At 54.2% G+C, this 18,630-nt stretch overlaps 1 protein-coding gene across 1 annotated transcript in view; it reads right to left on the bottom strand.

The window, feature by feature from the left end:
• The window catches only part of ENG (endoglin), a 29,713-nt gene extending 12,088 nt beyond the window's left edge, over positions 1–17,625 (bottom strand). The window contains exons 1-3 of the mRNA XM_027104771.1: positions 17,259–17,625; positions 9,275–9,417; positions 359–499 (exon numbers count right to left, since the gene is read on the bottom strand). Coding sequence (XP_026960572.1) covers positions 359–499; positions 9,275–9,417; positions 17,259–17,325 — 351 coding nt within the window. The 5' untranslated portion in view covers positions 17,326–17,625. The remainder of the gene's footprint in view (positions 1–358; positions 500–9,274; positions 9,418–17,258) is intronic.
• Positions 17,626–18,630: the final 1,005 nt, after the last annotated feature.

The raw sequence follows: 18,630 nt of genomic DNA, 5'->3' as shown, positions 1-18,630 counted from the left end.
TTCGTCTGCACTTAAATATTTTCAAATTTATGTCTTGTAACTTTCTCAAAGACAGTGACAAGGTTATTTTATGGGACTATCCTCAGTTCTCCCACTGCACATGTGGGAAAACTGAGGCTATGAGAGGGGATTGGAGTTGGCCAGGGTTGCACATCAACCTGATTCCCACCTCCAGGTTTGGGCTCTTTATCCCAGGTTCTGTTGCCCTTTGCGTTCTCCCTGTCAGGGCCCCATGGGATTCACCAGGCAGGGCCCTGGTGAATAATGTCAGAATGAAAACGAGAAGTAGGGGACCCTGGCCCACAGACGTGGACAGCAGGCCCGTGCCTGAGGCTGGGGCTGGAGGTAACACACTCACGTAGGCCAGGTGGAGTGGGATTCCCGGAGCCTGCAACTTCAGGAAGATGGTCTTGTTAGTGCTGAGGACCAGAAGCACCTCTCGGGGCAGGGTGCCATTGTGCTTGGATGTCTGCAGAGTCAGCTCCAGCACTGACACCTCCTGGAACGGGGGCAGGGGAGAGACACATACAGAGACCAGTCAGATTGCACAGGCTGTGCCACCAGATCAGTAGTGACGACTCATTTACTGTAAGCTTCTGCTCCACTCTCCCTGCCCAGCTTGTCCACTCCTGTCTCCCAGAGCCCAGCACAGTGCCTGGCCCTCAGGAGGTACCCAGAAAAAATATTTGCTGAACGAATGAAGGAGATGAGTCCCAGCAAATCCAAGGAGATGTTTCTTTAAGGGTAGCGGGGAGGGATAGATTGGGAGTTTGGGATTGACATGTACACACGGCTATATTTAAAATAAAATGCCTTGGGCTTCCCTGGTGGCACAGTGGTTGAGAGTCCGCCTGCCGATGCAGGGGACACGGGTTCGTGCCCCAGTCCGGGAAGATCCCACATGCCACGGAGCAGCTAGGCCCGTGAGCCGTGGCCGCTGAGCCTGTGCGTCCAGAGCCTGTGCTCCGCAACAGGAGAGGCCACAACAGTGAGAGGCCCGCGAACCGCAAAAAATAAATAAATAAATAAAAAGTAAAATAAAATAAAATGCCTTTCCATGAAAATAAATAAGTAAATGCAATGAACCTGAACTTTATCCAGTAGTCAGTTGAGGTTTATTATTTCCACAGAGCACCTGCTGTGTACCAGGCCTGCAAAGGCCTGTGTGACTTAGAGAGTACCCTGTGCCCTTTCTCTGTCCCTATGCAACAGCGTTGAGGCATCAAACCCTCCCCAGTTTGCAGTATTCCTGTTTGCTTTACTATTTTAAAGTACTAAATACTCATATTTTGTTGAGTAATACCATTATTTTGATATTTTATAAGAAATGTAAGTTGAAATCATTTATGTCTTGAGAGATACCGACTGCATTAAAAATTTTAATTGATCATGGTGTATGCATTTAGAATGCTTTCATAACAACGACAACAACAATAATTAATACCTCACACTTATATAGTGCTTACTAAGTGCTTGGACTATTCTAAGTGCTTTACACATTGACTCACTTAATCCCCACGACAACCCGAAGAGGTAGGTACCATAGTTATTCTCACTCACAGAGGAGGAAGTGGGGCACAAAGAGGTGAAGTCATTTGCCCATCATCACACAGCAAGTAAGTATGGAGCTAAGATCTGGACCTGGGCAGGCCTCTACTCTCAACCGCTATCCTGTCCCATCACGTTTTTCTATACCTCCTTATTCTCAAGAAGAAAAAGAACACAGCAATCCACAAGGCAAAGCTTCTATCGAAAGAAGAACCCCTGCTCTGCTCAAAGACTCTCTGAACCAACGGAGTATGAACAGGTGACTCCTGAAACTGAGACAGGTATAGGCCTCAGAAGCCCCGTCCTCACGAGGACAAAGACAGATGGAAACACTTGACTGAAACACAAACTCCAGAGGCTCTCAAAAGCTGGCAGTCTCTCCAAAAGACAAAAAGCTGACCCTCCCCAAATCTCCTCAAACTTATCAAAAAGGAGACAGATATTTCAAGATGAAGACATCAGTGGAAAGTTTTTAGATTTAACTTCTAATTATCTCCGGGCCATTTCCCCAACTGATGTCACAGAGCCAGAGAGTGTTTCAGCTGCTGGAAAAATCTGCCAGAAATATTTCCGTTACCTAAAAATGACACCATAATCACTCTTTGTAAGTTTGCTCTTTGAAACAACAACAGAAAAGCAAATAATGTTTCATTTTCAATGTTTCATAAATAATTTTTTTCATTTTAGTGAGCTATTTATGTTGCCTATTTTTTGAATAATCACTTTTATACTAATTTATAGTAGAATGATGTATCTCAAACTTATGTTTGTATAAGTTCACATTTTTGATTAATTTATGTTTTCTAATGGGTTTATAACTTTTGGATTTTGAAATATCTTGTTTCATCAATTTTTAAAAATATTATGCATTCTAAACACTTGAAGAATTAAATACTGGATTTAATATCATATTCTGGTAAAATATGAAACACCAATCTAAAGGTCAGAACTGACATTTTGTTCCAGGATTTTGATCAGTACTTGAAATTAACCGGAGTGAAGGAAGACCCACCTCCGCAGTGTCAGGAAAGGCCCGGGCACTGCTGACCTGTCTGAACCATCAAGAATGCACCCACCCCAGCTTCCTTACCTTAGTTGCCTGTGTAGCATTAGCTTGAACAATCGAATATGATTGCACAACTCTGTGTATTTGATAAAAACCACTCAACTGTACACTTTAAACAGGCAAATGTTTTCACGATAAAGCTTTTAAAGAAACAACAATCAAATATCAGTAATTTCACGTGGTTCAACCTAATCTGTGCCCGGTCCTGTGCTGTGAAAGTTGCGCGTGCTCTCATGAAGCAGGGTCAGGTACTCTCCCATTTCACAGATGCAGCCATCGGAGACAGGGAGGTCACATGCCAAGGTGAGTGATGAAGCCAGGCGCCCCGTGCACGTCAGCCTGGTGCCAGAGTGGGTGCCTGGACCCCTGGATAGCTCACCTGGACCGTGTCCTTCCTCTCAATCCTGCCGCTCCCCAGACTGCCCCACAGTGCATCACTGTCCAGCCCCATCTGTCTGTCCTCCCACAGAGGAGTAGACCTTGAGGCCCATACATGGTGAATAGATGGGCCCCATGGTTTGGAGGTGCCACGGCTGCTGCAGATGAGGAGATCCCTCCTCTGCCCTTGGGTGGGTACCCACAGGCCGAGAGTGTTGCAGGTGACAGAGCGACTGGGAGCGCAGCCCCTGAGCTGGGAGGAAAGAGCCCTGTGAACATCCGTTCCTGCTGCCTCTCTGTAACTGTCCCAGTTTCTCTGTGCCTCAGTTTCCCCATCTGTGAAATGGGAGTAAGACAGGGTTGGGAACCAAAACCAGGTGGGGCTCGGGACAAAGGAAGTTAAAAAAGAGAAGTAGAGGTCAGGGTCGGGTCATGCTGAGGGTGAGGGGGTTAGGAGGCTGGAGCTTGGTGACGTTTGTCATGACATCTGGCTGTGCTCCCGGGGCTCACATACCAATCACCCAATTCAGTTTTCACCAAGTCCCTCCCTGTAGAGTTGGGGGCTGGGAAGGGGGTGGGGGCTGAGGCCCAAAGAGGGGCAGGCAGGGGCCAGGGCCACACAGCACGCGAGTCATGTGGAAACTCAGCTGGCTGGGCTCCCTGGGGTCTCTGAGCCCTTGGGCCGAGCCGAAGGCCAGCTGGTTACCAGAAAAACCCAGTCAGGGTTTCCACAGCAAACATTTCCATCTCATGCCTGACTCATCAGCGTGGTAACTCACACGCTGACTTCCCTCTTCCCTCCCAGCCTGGAGCCCAAAGGCAAAGAAAGGGGCCTGCCTTGCCCCCCACCCCAAGCTCCCAGTCTTCCCAATGTCATCCTGGGAATTCTGGGAGCCCAGCCGAGGCGGGCAGGCCAGCCAAGCCCTCTCCCCCAGCTCTGCAACCTGGGCCGGCCTGGGCCCGCCCCGGCCCCCTCCCTGAGCCAGTGGGCGGGAGACCATGTTTCTATTTTTGTGCCCGTGTCCCACAGATGCCATTGTTGGCCCAGCAGTCAGTGGCGGGAAGGGGAGATTTCGGTGAGGAGGTCCTGAGTGCTAGTAGCCACTTATAGAAAGCCGCTTCCAGCAATTCTTCTAGGAGTGGAGCCTCGGGGCTGCCTGCAGCCCGCCCCCCCACTCCGAGGGCCAGACTGGAGCCGGCCAGATTGGAGCCAGCCGTCCTCTGTCCACCCCAGCAGACTCAGACGGCACATGCAGGCAGGGTAACGGGTGAAGGGGGTCAAAGCCAGACTGACCTGAATTCAAACCCAGGCTCAGTCATTCGCTTGTGACCCTGGGCAGTTACTTCCTCTCTCTGGGCCTCGGCTTCCTGATCTGGAAAATGGGCTGAACAATATACCCACTTCATAGACTTGTGAGGATTCAGTGAGAGTCTGCCTGCAAAGCGGGTTGTCCAGTGCCCACGGTAGTACTGCTAGATTGGCTTTCACGACCGCCGGTTCTCTCCCTGCCCGCTCATCCAGAGGAGTGCCATGGTTTGGGAGCTGAGGAGGCTGGCGTTATAGCTGGGCAGCAGTTAGCTGGAATTGGGACCTACTTCAGCCATGCCACCCTGCAGCTTCCCCTCTCTGGGCCTCAGTCTCCCCATCCGTGCAGGGAGGAGCTGGGCTCAGTGACGTTCCATCTGGCCTCCTGGGGCTCCTCCTGGCATCTGGGGGTCATGGTCTCCAGCCAGGTGGCTACAGGGTGGGCTTCCAGAACACCCAGGAGAGGCATGCTCCTCTCCCCAGCTGAGGGTCCCTGGTCAGCCCGTGTTCTCCCCATATCCCCAGTTCATTTGTCTGAGAGACCAGCACTGGGCCCAGCCTGGGGCTTCTATGCTGTCAAAGGGGGACAGGAAAGAAGGCACAAGCCTGTCATCCAGGAGCTTGGCAGAGAACAAGAGTAACACCCGCAAACTGTCAGTGACACCACTAACCTCTTGGGGATGGACAATAGGCAAATGCTTATACACACGTGTATTTCCCCTTCCTTCCGTTATTCACCCACCGACCCATCCGTCCATCCATCCATCTGTCCAGTACCTGGACTGACCCTGAGCTGAACACTGGGGATACAGCACTGAGAGAGCAGATGCAATCCCTGTCCAGTCTGTCTGACCCCCAGCCCATGCCCCTCCACCAAGCTTGCCCCTAATATCTGCAAGGCCTGGCACAAGAACATATATGACAGCCCCTGGCCCCAGCCCACCTTGCTTCTCTTCACATGGACACGTGTGGAAAACCAGCCTGGATGCCCAAGCTCTGCCATGCTCACTCCTCCCAGCCCCCTGTGCCCCCCACTGCTGAGTCCATCACTCAGTACCAGGGCTGCTGACGCCCACCTCTGCCTCCCCCAGGAGTGGCTCCAGGGCAGGGGCCAGGTCTGCTTTCTCTCTGCACCATCAGTGTCCACCCTTAGTCACCTCACCCAGCCTTCAGGTCTAAGGGAGCTGACCCCAGCCGTGCAGTGCCCCTTCTAGAGGAAAGGGCAAGAAAGAGCCCCATCCTACCCTGGGAGGAGGCCCAGCGCATTTGGGCAGGGAATTCTGGAGTCCTGGGTTCCCAGGGTAGGGACGCAGGTCCCTTCGGCAGATTCCCCACCCAGGGCAGGGGAGATGCAACTGGACAAGGGCCAGAGAGGGGCTGCGAATTGTGGGTGCCAGGCAAGGACCCCTTGCCCAGGTCTGAGGGCGGCACTGCCTTCCACAGCCCTTCACAGCCTCCCAGGACGGTCTGGGGGAACCCGTGGGCCCCCTGCCCTCCCTCTGCCCGAGCAGCCTTGTCTGCCCCTCTCCCCAGGAAAGAGTCGGTGCCAGAGCCCCGTGAGTCGCGTGCTCGGGGGTGGGCAAGGCAGCGTCAGTTCCCTGAGTTTGCCCAGAAGTGGGGTGAATCAGCAGCCGCTTCAGCTCTGGCTGTCTGGGGTTTGTTAGGAGGACAGCAGATCAGTGTAGTCGGTCTGACGGGAACTGCTGAGACACCAGGCCGGTTTCCTGTCTCCGCAGGTCAGGATATGACCCTGGGCCCCCTCCCGGAATCCAGGCTCCAGCTTGCCCTTCGGGGACCCAGCAAGATAGAGCCCCTGCCCAGCGGCCCCCTCGTCTGTCTGCAAACCCTCCCAACACACACACATCCCCCTCCGAACCTCTCTTCCCTGAGGCTCTTGGCCGCCACAACTCATCTGCCGCCCACCCGCAGGAAATCTAAGGCTTCAGAGGCCGCGCGGGGATGCAGGGGAAAGCTGTTTCTCTGTGCCAGGGTTTGAAGGCAGCAGCCATAGGTTGGGAGGGATTGGGCCCGTTGCTGAGACGGTCGCCACCCACGCCACCGCTGCCCGCTCGTGTTTCTTGCCTCTAGGCCTTTGCTCACAACAGTGCCTTCTGCCTGGAATGCCCTTGACTCCCCTCTCGGTCTGGCTAGACACTGGGAGTCGTTCCCCGAATGCCTCCTTCCCTCCACACTCAGTGATCATCCTCCCGGGGCCGGCAGGCCCCTGCATCCCCTTCCCCAGCTGCCGAGTCCATCACTTGGTGCCAGGGATGCCAGTGCCCACCTCTGCCTCCCCTGTGAGTGGCTCAAGGGCAAGGGCCAGATCTGCTTTCTCTCTGTACCATCAATGCCCAACATAGGCTGGGCACAGAGCAGGCACCTGGCGAGGACTGGTTGAGGGGGACTGTTGAGCTGTAGACCCCCTTCTTGGGGGCCGCCTGGGGAGGAAGATGTCTCCCAGGGAAGCCACGGGTCTTTCGCTGTCACGGTAGTAGATCTGGTGGGATCATGGGCTCGACCCTTGGGGCAAGAAGCCAGGAGCACCCAGCTCCGTCAGGCCAGACCTCAGCTTCCCCCTTTGCAGATGGACTCACAGTCCCTGTTTCAGCCGCCTCGTAGCAACAACCTATGAGGATCAAATGAGTTGACTGACGTGAAGATGTGCTGCACACTGTAGCGTGCTCAGCTGAATGAGGGTGTTGACAGGGGAGACGCGGAGCCCACAGAGGAGACGTTATGATAACAACAGGCAGAGCTGCTGAACATCGAGAGTGGCTCTGGGCAGGCCCGAGCTCAGGATTTTGCCTGTGCTACCCCACTGGATTCTCACAGCCCCCTGTGAGCTAGGTACGATTATCACCTCCATGTTTCCCAGGGAAAACCAAGGCTTGGAGAGGTGGCCCAAGATCGAGCCCCTGTAAGTGGTGGGGGATAAGGTTCAATTCAAGGACTGTCTGGCTCCAGAGCCCATGCTCTTAACGCTGGCCTCAAGGTCACGTGGCAGTGCATTCATTCATTCATACATTCAACAAAGAGTCATTGGTATACTCCAGGCCCTGGGCCAGCTTCTGCTACTCCATGGTTCTTCGGTGAGTCCCTTAGCCCAAGAAGTGTGTGTCTACTGGAGCGTGGGGAGGAGTCCCTCCTGCATGCCAGGCACGATACGAGGTGCTCCAGGACTGGAACCCCCATCTCCCGAACCCTGGCTCTCTCCATCACCCCCTCAAACAAACAGGTCCAGCCGTCCTGGAGCCTGCAGCCTGACTCCTTGAGTTAAAAGCCAGACACTCCATGGACTGAGTTCTCTGGAAGAGGCAGAGTGTGACAGGGAGATTCTGTTGTCATGAGCTCTAGGACGACGTATTACAGCAGCACCCTGTCATGCCCCTAAAAACCCTCCAATGACTGTCACTGCCCACAGGATAAAGACCGAACCCCTTCCTATGGCAACGGGGCCTTGTCCATCTCCCCAGCCCTGCCCCGAGGTGAACTGTAAGCTCCGATGCAGTGAGTCACATGCCAGCCTCAGCTGAGTCCCACTTTCCTGCCTGTACGTTCACTCTACCCTCTGCTCTTCCCCACGGCCTCCTTCATTCTGTGGACTCTGGCCGTTCTTACTGTTCCTGCTTCCTCCATGAAGCCCGGCCTAATCCCATATCAGCTGGCCTACCCCTGCCCTGCGCCCCCCGAGAAAGCACCAGTCATCTGGGTGCTGGCTGTCTGTCTACATATCTGTCTCCAATAGACCTGGGTGCTTGGCCAGGAGCCTTCTCTGACACTGGCTCACTGTTGAGTGATTGGGGCTTGGGGGGTCCCAGTGTCACCCAGGCGAGGCACAGAGACCTGAACATCCGAACACACGTAATGAACTTACAGAGGGCAATCTCATTTTCCATATCATGAGCAAACTTGAAAAAAATTACAATGGCTATGGAAACCACACAACGTGTGTTTGGCGCTATCTTCGACTTGGGGATTATCGAGACCCACAGTCCTGGTGGCAGGCAGGGTGGTGGGGAGCAGGCCCCCCGATATTGGTGGTCTTGGCACTGTCTTATCACTGCACAAATGCAGGGCAACCTAACAGTTTTGGGGGCCACAAGTTCACCCCGAGCTGACACCACTAAATCGCTATCAGGACCTGAGGCCGCGTTGGCCAGGTGTGGCTGCCAACCCCGGGCAGGCCAGGCGCCGGCTGAACACTGAGATCCACTGGAGACCCAGGTGACGGCCTAGCTTGGAGTCTTGGGGATCTAGCGAACTCTGGCCTCGGGCATGTCGCTTCACCTCTCTCAGCCTGCCACAGGTCTCTCCTCCGAAAAGTGGGGAAACAGACCCTGACAGATGGGCCCTCAGGAGGTTTAATACACGAAAGGTGCTTAACTCTGTTCCTGGTACTTAGCAGGCCTAGCACAGTACCTAGCACATAGTAAGTGCTCAATAAACGTGTTATTATTATCAAGAGGGACTTAGACAAACTCATGGTGGACCTTCTTGGTGGGGGGAGAATGGTCTCTGAGGTGACATCACCGGCTTCCAGTCTCTGGGGGGCTGCCTGGCCGGGTCACAAGATCTTCAATGAGTGACATTCCAGGGAGGTAGATTTGCGCTCAACTGAGGGAAGCACTGTCTCAAGGTCAAAGCTGCCTAGAGCAGAGCCGTGTCACTGAGAAACAGTGAGCTCCCCATCACTGGAGGTACATGAATGACAGCTCGCCTGGCTCTTCCCCACTCCACTGCCGGCCAAACACAGCCCTTTCCACCAGGGTCTTGTGCGGGCATCCAGAAGATTGCCCCAGAAATGCCACCCCCTACAGGCCCTGTGAGATGAGATGCCGATGTCACACTCCTGACAGGGGCCCTGGTGAGGACTCAGCCCACTGTCCCAGGGACAGCCACAAGGAAAAGTTCCCCTCATCTCATCGGCCCTGGGCCATCTGCTGGGTCCCCACCTGACCCTGGCATCAGGCACTCACCTTTAGGAACTCCAAGAAGAGGATGTGGACTTCCAGGGTAGCATTGGGGCTCTGAGCCACGCAGCCCTCAGAAACCTGGCTGGTGATGTATGTCACCTGTGGGTCCACAGGCTGTAGGTCGCAATAGACTGTTTCTGCAAGACCTGTTGGGAAAGCACAGCCAGAGAGTGGGCCAGTTAAGAGCAATGTGGTGACAATTGCTCCCACTTTCCAAATGCCTACTGGGTGCTTGGCACTGGTGAAGGGCTTTATTGCATCTTCAGAGCTACCCTGCAAGGTGGATATCATTATACCCATTCCACAGATGAAGAAACTGAACCTCAGAAACGCAAAGTCTCTTGCCTGAGGTCACAGTGCTAGTAGGTGTAGGGTTGACAGATGAAATGCAAGACATCCAGTTAAATCTGAATAAATAAAAAAATGAATATTTTTAAAGAATAAGTATATCCCACACATTGCGTGGGATATACTTATACTAAAAAGTTTTTCATGGTTTATCCGCAATTAAAACTTAAACTGGGCATCCTAAATTTTCATTTGCTACATCTGGCAACCCTAACTGTGTGGCAGGACCCACCTGTGCACACAGCCAAGCCTCTGGGCTGGTCCCCTCCAAAGGATCAGGAGACAAAAATTCCCCTCTTATGCCTCAAGGAGACCGGGAGGAACGGGCCAAGGAGGGTTGAGAGTCTCCTGGCCTCGACGGACAGAGTGAGCCCAGGTTCAGAGGGCAGCTGCCGGAGTAGGCTGCAGAGCCCGCTGCCCGGAAGCGCAGGTCCTGAGGGAAGGGAATGGAATTTCACCCTGACCCAGCAGAGGAGGAAGAGGAAATGAGGCCCCTACACCTCGTCCTGAGGAATGTGCCAGGGAAGGGGGGGCTCTGGAGGAGGGAAGGAGGACAGAGAAGGGGAGACTGTTTGGAAGTTTGTGTCTCCATCTTGTCGCGCTCACTTCCTGTTTTCTTGGAGATCAAAGATGGGTGCGGAGGGCCTGGCCGCACGTCCAGCCGACGCCAGCTCAGAGGAGGGGGGAGGGAGGCTTCTTCTGAATCCCGGGCTATTGGGCTGTCTTTGGCCTAACCCGGCCTCCTTCCACCGCCTGGTTGGCTCAGGACCCCCAGGGGTCAGAGAAGGACGGCAGACGGCCACCCACTGGCAACACCTTGGTAAGGATAAGTCCGGGACAAGGACATTTGGCTTATAAATCCTCACCCTGGCCCTGTCCTACGTGCCAGGGACTCCAGAGTGCCTGCATTTTCATTAAAAGCAAGGTTCCTGGAGCCAGGCCGACCTGGGTTTGAATCTCAGGCCCAGCACTGATGCTGCTTTGGCAAACGATTTCACTTTGGGGCTTGGTTTCCTCGTCAGTAAAGGGACAGTAAGAATAGAACCCACACAACGCACAGAGGTGAGATAGGGTGTGTGGCAGTTCTTTTTATCACAATTCTTTGACTGACTTCAGCCACGGGAGAAGAACTGACTGTCCTAGGTGGGTGGTGATGTGGTGGAACAGGGTGGCCTGCAGGTGGGGGCCTCTGTGAGGGAGGTCACTGATGGCTCAGGCTCAAGTAGACTCAAGGGCTGGCACAACCTGCTGCCGACCCCCCGCGTGGGACCCACCAAGCCCCTCCCGCTCTCCCTGTCCCTGATGGTGAAGACAGACTTCCTGGCTGCTTCTTAGTCCTCCTGTACAGATGGGGAGACCGAGGCCCGGAGACAGGAGATGGCCGGGCTCGGACCTACCTCTCCCCACAGAGACCCAGGGTCTGGCTTGCAGATTAGTGTAGCGCTTTCCTCCTTCCCTTCGCACTTACCCCGCCCCCTCCCCAGACTTCCAGGAACCCCAGTTCCTCCGGATTGCTGGGGCCGCCTGGGGCCACCTCCTCCATGCCGTCAGCGTGTCAGCCAGCGGGAGAGGCCACAGGCCTAGCCATTATGTAATGATCAGATAACAGGCCAGGCTGGGAGATCAGATAAGAGGTCCATTTATTTTGGGGCCTTTTCGAGTCCTGGCCGCCCCCACTCCGCAGACGAGAATGGGGAGACAGGAGGGAGTGTGACGCCCAGGGCCTGTCTCCAGGAGCCAGAGGCGGGCCCAGACAGAGCTGAAAACAATCCCCTGGCACCACGGGAAACTCTGGGGCTCCCGGGACCTGGGCTGGAGGAGGCGCCGCTGGGGCCCTGGGTGACCGGGTGAGTGAGAGACTTACCAGCTGGGGGGCCACCTCTCCACCTCTGTTGCCTCCCTATCCTCCCCCACCCACAAGCACAGAGCCACCTTGGGGGCTTTCCAAATGGCCACCCCCAGCGCCTTGGGCGGCCAAGAGTTTGATGGTCAAGCAAAGCCAGCTCTGGAGCTGGATGGTCTGAGTGAAATCCCATCTCTGCCTCTTAAAAAAGCTGGTCACCTTGGGGCTTCCCTGGTGGCACAGTGGTGAAGAATCCGCCTGCCAATGCAGGGGACACGGGTTCGAGCCCTGGTCCCGGAAGATACCACATGCCGCGGAGCGGCTAAGCCCGTGCGCCACAACTGCTGAGCCTGCGCTCTAGAGCCCGTGAGCCACAACTACTGAAGCCCACGTGCCTAGAGCCCATGCTCTGCAACAAAGAGAAGCCACGCAATGAGAAGCCCGCACACTGAAACAAAGAGTAGCCCCCGCTCGCCGCAACTAGGAAAAAGCCCGCGCGCGGCAACGAAGACCCAACACAGCCAAAAATAAATAAGTAATTTAAAAAAAAAAAAAAAGTTGGTCACCATGAGCAAAAGCCTAACTTCTCTGAGCCTCAGTTTCCCTATTTGCAAAACAGCTTCCATCACGCTTACTGGGCGCCAGGTACTGTTTTGTGGCTTTCTGTGGGTTCATTCATTTAATGCTCATAGCAGCCCTACGAGGTAGGTGCAGTTATTATAACCGTTTGACACAAGGGGAAACTGAAGATTAGGGAGGTGCAAGAATTTGCCTGAGGGCACGCAGCTGTTAAGTGGCAGGGCCCGTATTGGAACCCAGACAATCCGGCTTTAGCGCCCAGCACCCACTTTGCAGGCTATATATCAGCTGCATGAGGTAACCCATGTACAGAGCCTGGTACCCAGTAAGTGTTCTGGACACAGAAGCTGTGATTATTTCATGAAACCAGGGCCAATCCCCTTTGACAAGGATCTTTTCTGCATTCCCTCTTCTTCAGTTACCCAGCCACCCTTTGCTCCTTTCAGGGGCCAATCGTGGCCTCAGAGATTTCCCTGTGTCCAGTCCAACCACTGCCCCTGGGCCTGGCCACCAGTGAGGCCTCAACACTCCTTTCCCTAGTCTGTCTCCGGCTGCCCCATGTCTGCGGGCTAAGGCCATACTCCACAACCTGGAGTGGAGTTAAAAAGTGCAGGGATCTGAGAGACGCTGAAGGTTCAGATCCTGATTCTGCTACTTGCCAGCTTCCTTTCCATGCCTCAGTGCTATTATCTGTAGAATGGGGATGGTGATCATCAAAATACCTTCCTCAACGAATTGGTGAGAATATTGGAAAATTGACACGTGCACAGGGCCAAGGAGGATCCTGATGTGTGAGGAACTGGCAACCGCCGTCACGGTTATTTATGTCCAGCAGTGGGGAGAAGTGAACTTTTCCTTCAAACACACCTTGTTCCTTGCCCTTGCCATGCCCTTTCCCAGACTAATAGTCTTCCTTTATTTGACGACTTCTCTTCAATTCCTATTCATCCTTTAAAACCCTGTTGTGAAAAGCTTCTCACCAGAACCCATCCAGGGACTTCCCTGGTGGTCCAGCGGTTAAGACTTCGCCTTCCAATGCAGGTGGTGTGGGTTTGATCCCTGGTCGGGGAGCTAAGATCCCACATGCCTCGTGGCCAAAAAACCAAAACGGAAGCAATATTGTAACAAATTCAATAAAGACTTTAAAAATGGTCCACATCAAAAAAATCTTAAATAAAAAAAGAACCCATCCAGTTGTGCTCTAGGTGGGAGGGTCACTGCAGGTGTAGGAAAGAAACCTAATGCGTGGGGTGAGAGGAGTTGGCAACAGAGAGCCTCATTGTCTTCCCTAAGGCACTATGGTGTATGGCTAGGTCCAGGGCCCGAGCCCCAGCTGCTCATTTCTGAGCTGTGTTACTCAGGCAAATTCCTTCACCTGCCAGTGCCCCAGTCTCCTCAGCTTTAAAATGGGGGTAACAGGAGTGTCAGCTTCATCGGGCTGTTGGGAAGGTTAAGTCTGATGGGGCACAAAACAAGCCTAGAGGAGTGTCTGGCATTCACCCCCACCCCGTCACAGGTATTGAAGTCAGCTCAGCCTTGGACGAGGGTCCTCTTCAGCCTCCAGGGCTGAGGCTCCAAAGCTGGAGCTAGAAGCGGGAGGTTGCTCCACAGCCAGGGCAATCAATGCTCCAAGCCTTCCACACCCACCCAGGCCACCAAAGATGCAGAGGAAAGAAGCCTGGACCTGTCACTTGTCCCGAGACTTGATTTCTTCGTCTGTAACCTGGGTATAAAGACAAAGGGCTGCCTGATGCACTGGGGACACAGAAGAGGAGGTCCCTCCCTCTTGCCCAGATCCCTCGTCAGGTCCTCAAGCAAATAAATAGACCAGGCCTGTCCTCAGAGGGCCCATCACTGACCCATCTGTGCGCATGAGAGAGACATCAATTCTTTCTCTCCCTCTGGGTCTTAGTGTCACCATCTGTCTGGCTGAAGTGAGAACCTTAATGGTCATGCCCCCACTGTCCCCAGGGACCCACTGTCTCCTGGTTCACACGGCTCCTGCTTCAACCTCCCTTTCCTCCGGGCAAATGGGAAGCTGCCCCAGTGCAGGCTCTAAGAGATGGATATTTGTCCCTAGCAGGACATGCCCTGCCCCCCTCTCCAGGGAGTCCCAGACCCTCACACGTGTGGCCAGCAGTACAGGGGACTTCAAATCTCACCTCTACCCCATCCTCCAGCGAACGCTCATCCACACTTAGGAGACACTCTTTGATCCCAACCACCCAACATGGGCCACGAACCCCTGCACCTCCACTTCTGGGACTCTATCCAAGTGAAATACTCCAAAATACAGGAAAAGATGCATGTACCAAAAACGTGCATGGAAGTGGTATTTATAACTGGCCCCGAAGGGGAAGCCACCTAAGTATTCAACAATAAAGAATTCATTAGGCAAACGATGAGATGGCACGTTTGAGGGAGAGACTATTCTAGAACCACAATGGGATGGTTATGGAGTCCACATGACAACACCGAAAACTTCTGGGACCTAAGAAGGGTACACAAGATTTCCAAATTTGATCCACCTGCATTAAAATTACCTTAAAAAGCTAGACAAAAACTAGTAACCAATCCGCCAGCATGCTAACTGTACCCACACTAATAAAGGAGCCGGGGAGGTCATTTTTCCCCCTCTTATCTGTTTCCTTTGAGGAGTGGACTAAAGCGAATATATGGTTAAATTGCTTTTTAAAAATCTCTACATATTTGTTCTTTAAAAATCAACTATACTTCAATTAAAAAAAAATTCCAACAAGACAAAAATGTGTGTCTTAGAAAATGAAAATCCTCTAGAGGAACCCAGAGCTAAAGAGCAGTGATGTGGGGATTTTCTTTGTGCATATGGTATATTATTACTATTTTATTCTTACAGAAATGGAGTCATTGATGTTTGCACACCTGACCATGTGTCCTAGACATATGTCACAGCAATGTGGATCCGAGCTAGCTTTTTCTTGGTAACGGCTGTGTAGGGTTCCACTGCATGGTCATCCACTTCACAGGGCCCAGGCTGGCAGACACTGGGTGGTCTCCAGTTGTGCGGTTTTTGTTACAGGTACATACGGACCACCCATCTTTACAGAGTTGGGCAAGTAACTCCACGGGGTTGACTTCTGAAGATGAGTCTGTTACACAAGTTATGGTTTTGAAAGAGTCTGCCAAGCTGTGTTCCCAGAAGGCTGGACTTGTCTGGGACATGTTTTCATGCCATTTTGACCCCCTCCAGCTTTAACGAGGATGCCTGGGTCACTAGCACTCCCACCTCCTCCCCTGGCGTGGAGGTCTGGCTCCCACACCCTGACCCTGGTCCCCATCTGCCCTCTATGGTCCTCAGTTTCCCAGACTGAAGATGAGCTGGGCTGGATGCTTTGGGATGCCCTTGAGCCCCATGATCACTGGGTGCTAGTACCTGCTCTCAGAAGCAGGTTGATACATTTTCAGGCATTTTTCCAGTTGGCTCTTACACAGCCATTATAAAAAATTAAATTTTATAAGCTTACAATTACATCAATTATATATACTTAAAAGTTAATAAATATCAAAACTCATTACTCCCTAATTATTTTATTCCCTTTTGTATTATCTGTGCTCTTGAGGTTATCTACGTCTGTAATATCTGTGTGGTGGAAATAGTAGATAAAGGTTTATTACTGTGCATCCGCCCCAACGCTGAGTCTGCCGAGTTGATAGCTTGAAATCAGCCCTGTGGGAACATTTACACCGTGGATATTGACAAGTTACCCCACCCCACCCCCCACTCCGCTGTTCTTTATTCGCCAGCACACCAGTGCCTTTGATCCTATAAAACCAGGCCCTAAAGAGCTTCCAGGATCTTTCTCTGATGACCTAGAGGAAGAGAGTGTTATCAAGCTAGAATGTGGGGGGAGGTGGGAGAAAGGCAGGGTGGCCTGGGGGCCTATCGTGGAGCTCAGGTAGGGCTTCTGTCTGAGGTGTGTGAACTTAGCAGGTCACAGCCTCCACTTCTCCTCCTGTAAAATGGGGCAATAAAGGCCGCAGTCTTGCAGGGTGACTAGGAGCTGTATCAAGAGGGGTCGCCGTATCACCCGAGGTCAGGAGCAAGTGCTCAGGGGAGGCCCAGGCCTGGGGCGAATCCCTGCTGGGTCACTTAATATCTGAGACTCATTCCTGTCTATCAGTGAGGCAGTGGTAAGAGCTTTAGAGATCAAGGGTTAGGGACTTTCAAATGCTGCGGGTTACGGTAGGGTGGGGAGGGGGTGGCCACCGCTGCTGCTGTTCCCATGCTCACCCCCCACCCCCGATCCTTTAAGGAGGTCCTGGATGTGCCAGAGGTGAAGGGGTGTCCACAGGGCTGTCCCGGGGCTTTAGGCGGGTGAGGGGCAGGGCACAGCGAGGCCCACAGTGAGTGGGATGAGGGGCTGGGAGTCACTGCCCCCCATCTGCTCATTTCAGAAGACAGCAGAGGCCAAGACCACCTGGAGAAGCCCCCAGGCTGAGGAGCCTCCGCAGAACACCTCGTCCGGGCCTGTGCCCGCATCTTGTACTCTTTTTGAGGAGTAGAGAACTGGGTAGAAGCAGAGAGAGCACCGCGTCCGAAGGGTTCTGGGAGCCATTCACAGATCCCGGGGAAGGTGAGGGTAGAGGAGTTTAAAACTAATCCTTAAACAACAACAACACAGAAACAACCAGCCTGCCTCTCTCTACAAGCATTGCCTCACCACGACTTTCCCAACAGCCCCGAGGGGAGTTCTCCTACCATCCCCACTCAGCTCAGAGGCCGAGATCACACTGCGAGGAAATAATGACATGAGATTTGAACCCAGAGCCCACGATCTGACTGTGAGGCCGCACACCCCCTCCCATCCCACACGTTCCTCAGATGGGAAACTTAAGGCCCAGAGAGGGCAGGAGAGTCTCCAGGGGCTGCACAGCACTCTGGGACCTGGGCTTCTTGGGGAGAAACTGGATGTAGCTGGGAGGGCAGAAGCCAGGGTAGCCAGAGTTAAGGTAAATAACTCATCCCTGTTTGCCTGAGATTTTTAGAGCTGAAAGATCTTCGCCCTGCCAAACCGGGATGGTTGGTCACCCCGTGGCATCTGTCTTGGGCCGTCCAAACGTCCCAGGACAGCTCCACTGGACGTGAGCTCGGGACACACGGAGGAGGCCCGGAACACTTGGGGCCTGGTCTGTGCCCTGGCGGCCGAGTATCCCCACCCCGGGTCCCTGGACACCTACTTGTGGGTCCGAGGCTGCAGAGAGCCAGCAGCAGGGCGACGGCCTGGGGGAACATGCCGCGGTCCATGCTGTCCACCTGGGGATCTGTGCGCTGGGCCTTAGCCGGTGTCCAGGGGCAGGGCTGCAGGCGGGCGCCGGGGCCGGCGTGGGCTGTCGTGGGGACCCAAGGGGAGCAGGCAGCTGGAGCGACGGCGTCCCTGCTCCAGCCTTCTGAGGTGGCGGCCAAGGGGTCAGGAGAAGTGGGCACGGGGGCGCGGGGCCAGGCCGGGGGTCGCTGGCCAAGGGCTGAGCGGGGAGGGGCTGCGGGGCTCCTGTGGACGGCGGCAGCAGTCACGGCCTGTGGATGCAGATGGAGGCTGGGGTCTGAGCGTCAGCAGTGTGGAGCTCCCGGCTCATCAGCCTGGCTCGGGGAGGCAGGAAATGCGCTTCCTTAGACAAGGGGCCGGGCCAGGCGGCCTGCCAGGCGGGGAGAGGAAGTACCACGGGCTTTGTCGCTGGGTGGGGGGCCCTGGGGCGTGGGGGAGGCAGTGGGGTGGGAGGACCCAGGCTCCAGGCTCCTCTCCCCACACACCCAACCTCCCATCCCACCCTGTCCAGGGCTGGCTGGTGGGGTGCATCTGGCAGCCCCCAGGGGGCAGATGAAAAGAATCACCCCAACAGCCCACCAAGGGGAAATTTCAGGGGCCAGGCCTGGCCAAGGCGCTTCATGTGGAGCTCTGCTCCATGTACTCACTGTTCCCATTTTGCAGATGAGAAGACAGAGGCCTGCAGAGGTGACATTATTGGCCCAAGAAGATGGTGGAGCTGGAATTTGAACAGGTCTCATCGAGCACCAAAGGTGGCTTACATAAGTGTGGCACCCAGCTGGCGTTCCTTTGTTTTGTAAACAGGGAACCTGAGGCCCAGGATACGGGAGGAACACTCCAAAATTGGCACAGCCTGGCAGCTGGGAATGAGGTCTCAGGGCCCAGAGAGGACAGGGGATGGGCAGAGGGCCACTTTCTGTCTGTCCCCTCCGTGGCTGGAAAATACTTCAGGGACAAATGACAGCCCTAAATGAAAGCGTGTGTGTGGGGTGGGGGGACACACTTCAATGGCTTTTTTTTGGCTGTGTTGGGTCTTTATTGTGGTGAGGGGGCTTCTCATTGCGGTGGCTTCTCTTGTTGTGGAGCACGGGCTCTAGGCACGTGGGCTTCCGTAGTTGTGGCACACGGGCTCAGTAGTTGTGGCTTGCGGGCTCTAGAGCTCAGGCTCAGTAGTTGTGGCGCACGGGCTTAGTTGCTCCGTGGCATGCGGGATCTTCCCAGACCAGGGCTTGAACCCATGTCCCCTGCATTGGCAGGAGGATTCTTAAACACCGCGCCACCAAGGA

Source organism: Aethalodelphis obliquidens, unplaced genomic scaffold (assembly GCF_003676395.1).
Source record: "Aethalodelphis obliquidens isolate GAN/ISIS:26980383/991018 unplaced genomic scaffold, ASM367639v1 scaffold7, whole genome shotgun sequence".
NCBI lineage: Eukaryota > Metazoa > Chordata > Mammalia > Artiodactyla > Delphinidae > Aethalodelphis > Aethalodelphis obliquidens.
Note: the sequence above shows the minus strand (reverse complement) of the source record. Positions and strands in the feature narration are given on the sequence as shown.